The following is a 3,180-nucleotide window of genomic DNA, read 5'->3' on the forward strand; positions in this document are numbered from 1 at the left end:
AAGTAAGTGAGGATAAATGGCTTAGAGGGCCACCAGAGTACCATGCCATGCGTTGAACTTCATCGATATACAGACAGTTTATGTGGTTCCTTAGAACTGATAAAAATGTCACTGTTTTTAAGAATCCACACAAAGAAATCAGGAAACTAGAACCCCTTAAGTAGTAATGAACTGTGGCTTCACCAACTGATCAAAAAAAAAAAAAAAAAACAGACATTTTTGCTGTCAAACAAACTTTTATTAAACACACCTGAACTTACAATCAATCTGAGCATCTAAATCATTCCTAGAAACAACTACTTCTGCTGGAACAGATGGCTAATTCTTTTCAAGTCACCTTCTCACTAGAACCCCACCCCCCTTCAGCTGACCCTCTTTCCCTCCAATCCTCCCCCTTGAAGCCAACGCTGTCATGTTGCTGCCATTGCTGCACAGGATCACTGCTGCCGCTGCCGCCGCCGCTGCCGCCGCCGCTGCCGCCGCCGCCGCCGCCGCTGCCGCCGCCGCCGCTGCCACCGTCGCCATCATCGCCGCCGTCGCCATCATCGCTGCCATCGCCATCGGGCCGCCGCCATCGCCGCCGCCACCCTCCCATCCCTCACTCCAAACTAGTTCCAATCCACCTTCCCTAGTACCATTAATTAGGACGAATAATTAAGTCTCTAGGCTGTTGCAAAAAACCATCAGGTTCTAAGTAACAAACAAGATAGTTAAAGAGTTGAAGTTCAATAAAGATTACAATAGACAAATTCATAAATGGGGTAATCTATCTTAATGGGGAGGGGCAAGAACAGGGGACTTCAGTGGACATGAATCGGCAAAAGGGGGTGCTACAAAGATTGACTGGGAAGAAACCGCCATATTTTACTAGCTGGTTACAAAAACAAAATGCTTCCTTCCTAGTTTCCCCCAGGGCCTGCGGCCCCACCTCTGGGACCTCTGGGAGGCCCCCCCCAATTTTCCCAATTACCCCAGCGTCTCTTCAAAGACCCAAGGAAACCTCGGCTGTGGCTGTAGCCAGCCCGGTACTCGCTCCCCCCACGGTAATCGCTCCCCCCACGGTAGCCGCGAGAGCTTTCAAAGCTTCGGCCACGGCCTCGAGGGCCGCGTGTCCCACGGATTATGTTGCGGCGAGGGCCACTCCCTCGCCCAAGGCCCGGGCTTGAGCTTGGGCCTGGGCCCGAGCCGGATACCCCGGGCCTGGGGCCTGGACCACTGGGCCTGGGGCCAGAGCTGCTGCCCCCGCCACCACTGCTGCCCCCTCCAGGCCTGGTGCCGGAGCCTCCGCCAGGCCTGGTGCCTAGTAGCCCACCTGGCCTGGGGCCAGGGCCGGCTTTGGGGTTTGAGGGAATACTAGGCTTGGTAAAACCTCTGTAATAGCTTGGGGCCCTCTTGAGGTCAAGACCTGCACTAGGTTTAGGCTCAGATTTGGAGCTAGAGCCTAAGGTAAAAGAAGGGCTGGGCTCTAGGCCCACGCCAAAATCAGAGGCAGGTGTTGGGTCAGACGCAGGGCCAGTGGCGCTGAAGCCAGGATCCCAGGATGTGAAGGAAAATTTGGGATGGGTCCCTCCCGGGGGTCTGGAGTCATCATCTCCCCTGGGTTTGGGTCCCCCTCGAGATCTGGGATCAGAGTCCCACCCGGGTTTGCGCTGGGGGCCCCAACTAGATTTGGGCCTGGGGATCCAACCAAGCGTGGGGATGATACTTCCTTCACTTTTGGAGTCAGCGTCTCCATCAGGTTTCAGATCAGGGCTCCTGGCAGATGCAGAGGCACCACCCCCCTCAGATTCAGGGGTGGAGCTCTCGGCAGATCTGACTCTGGGGTCTTCCGCATACCTGGGGACCGACCACCCACCGGATCTGGGGGCCGACCACCCGATAGGTTTGGGGGTCGACCACCCAGAAGGTTTAGGGCCAAACCATCCGGCTAGTCTGGGCCCCCGCCACCCAGCAGGTTTGAGACCCTCAGCAGATTGGACTTCGGGAGTAGGGATGGGGCTGGGACTAGGGATGGGGCTGGGACTAGTGCTAGGTTTGGGACTGGGGTCAGGGCTTGGGCTGGAAGAAAGACCTGCACGAGCTCGGGTGGAAGGTCTCCAGCTGCAGCTGCTCCCCAGGATCGGCAGATCAAGGCCCCAGTGACTCGTGTCCTCCTTGGGCAACGCCTTCCTGACCTCGATTCGGTGGCCTTGGATGGGGTGGAACTTGACCACGGCGGCCTTGTCTGCAGTATCGTGATCAAAGAAGTAAACAAAACCAAAGCCCCGCTTCTTGCCCGACTGCTTGTGGAGGATGATCTTGGCCCGCTCCACCGGTCCAAACTGCGAAAAGTGCTCCACCAGGTCACTCTCGACCATGTCACTTTTAAGGCCACCAACAAAAATCTTCTTGACCCGCGCGTGGGCTCCTGGTCTGCAAGAGTCCTCTCGGGCCACGGCTCGCTTCAGTTCCACATGGTTGCCATCCACTATGTGGGGCGCGGCTGCCACGGCCTCATCGGCCTCCTTCATGGTGGAGAACGAGATGAAGCCAAAGCAGCGGGAACGGTTGGTTTGGGGATTCATCATCACGACACAGTCTGTGAGGGAACCGAAGGCCTCGAAATGTTTCCTCAGGCCAAACTCATCAGTTTGCGGGTTAAGACCCCCGACAAAAAGCTTACAAAGCTGCGCATTGTCCAACACCGAAAAACTCGAGCTGAGGTCTGGCTCCATTGTGGCTGGCCAGCCTCAAGAGCAGCACGAGGTCCGGAGACAAAAAAGGGGCAGCAGGACGGCCAGCAAGCTGAGGTGCAAGTGCGGCACAGTGCGGCGCAGTGAGACTTTCAAGAGAAGAAAGGCGCCAAAAGGAAAAAGAGGCTCGTGTGTAGCGCTTGCCCTGTATTTCCGGTCCACCCTGAACTTCCGGTCCACTCACAAGGTCTGCAAGGGAGCAAAGATGCAAAAAGTCTGCGAGGATGCAGACTCTTAAAATGTTCTGTAAGTATGCAAAAGCTCAAAAGAGCAGACTCATAAAGTCTGCAAGTGAGGAAAAACTCAAAAAGGAAAAGGATAGTGGCGTGCACCACGCCCTCCTTCCCCCCCCCCCCCCCCCCCCCCCCCCCCCCCCCCCCCCCCCCCCCCCCCCCCCCCCCCCCCCCCCCCCCCCCCCCCCCCCCCCCCCCCCCCGCCCCATTTCCGC

General features: G+C 57.1%; 1 protein-coding gene across 1 annotated transcript; it reads right to left on the bottom strand.

Annotated features, from left to right (window-relative positions):
• Positions 1 to 602: 602 nt before the first annotated feature.
• LOC116420313 (ribonucleoprotein RB97D-like) lies at positions 603 to 2,931 on the bottom strand. The gene has a single exon (XM_031944760.1). The coding sequence runs from the start codon at positions 2,712 to 2,714 to the stop codon at positions 900 to 902; it is 1,815 nt and encodes a 604-aa protein (XP_031800620.1). The 5' UTR covers positions 2,715 to 2,931; the 3' UTR covers positions 603 to 899.
• Between the last annotated feature and the right edge of the window lie 249 nt (positions 2,932 to 3,180).

The sequence above is a fragment of the Sarcophilus harrisii genome, chromosome X (genome assembly GCF_902635505.1).
Source record: "Sarcophilus harrisii chromosome X, mSarHar1.11, whole genome shotgun sequence".
NCBI lineage: Eukaryota > Metazoa > Chordata > Mammalia > Dasyuromorphia > Dasyuridae > Sarcophilus > Sarcophilus harrisii.

Bases quoted from the DNA above. Each gene is read 5' to 3' on its own strand.
- LOC116420313 (XM_031944760.1), bottom strand. From the start codon at position 2,714: ATGGAGCCAGACCTCAGCTCGAGTTTTTCGGTGTTGGACAATGCGCAG.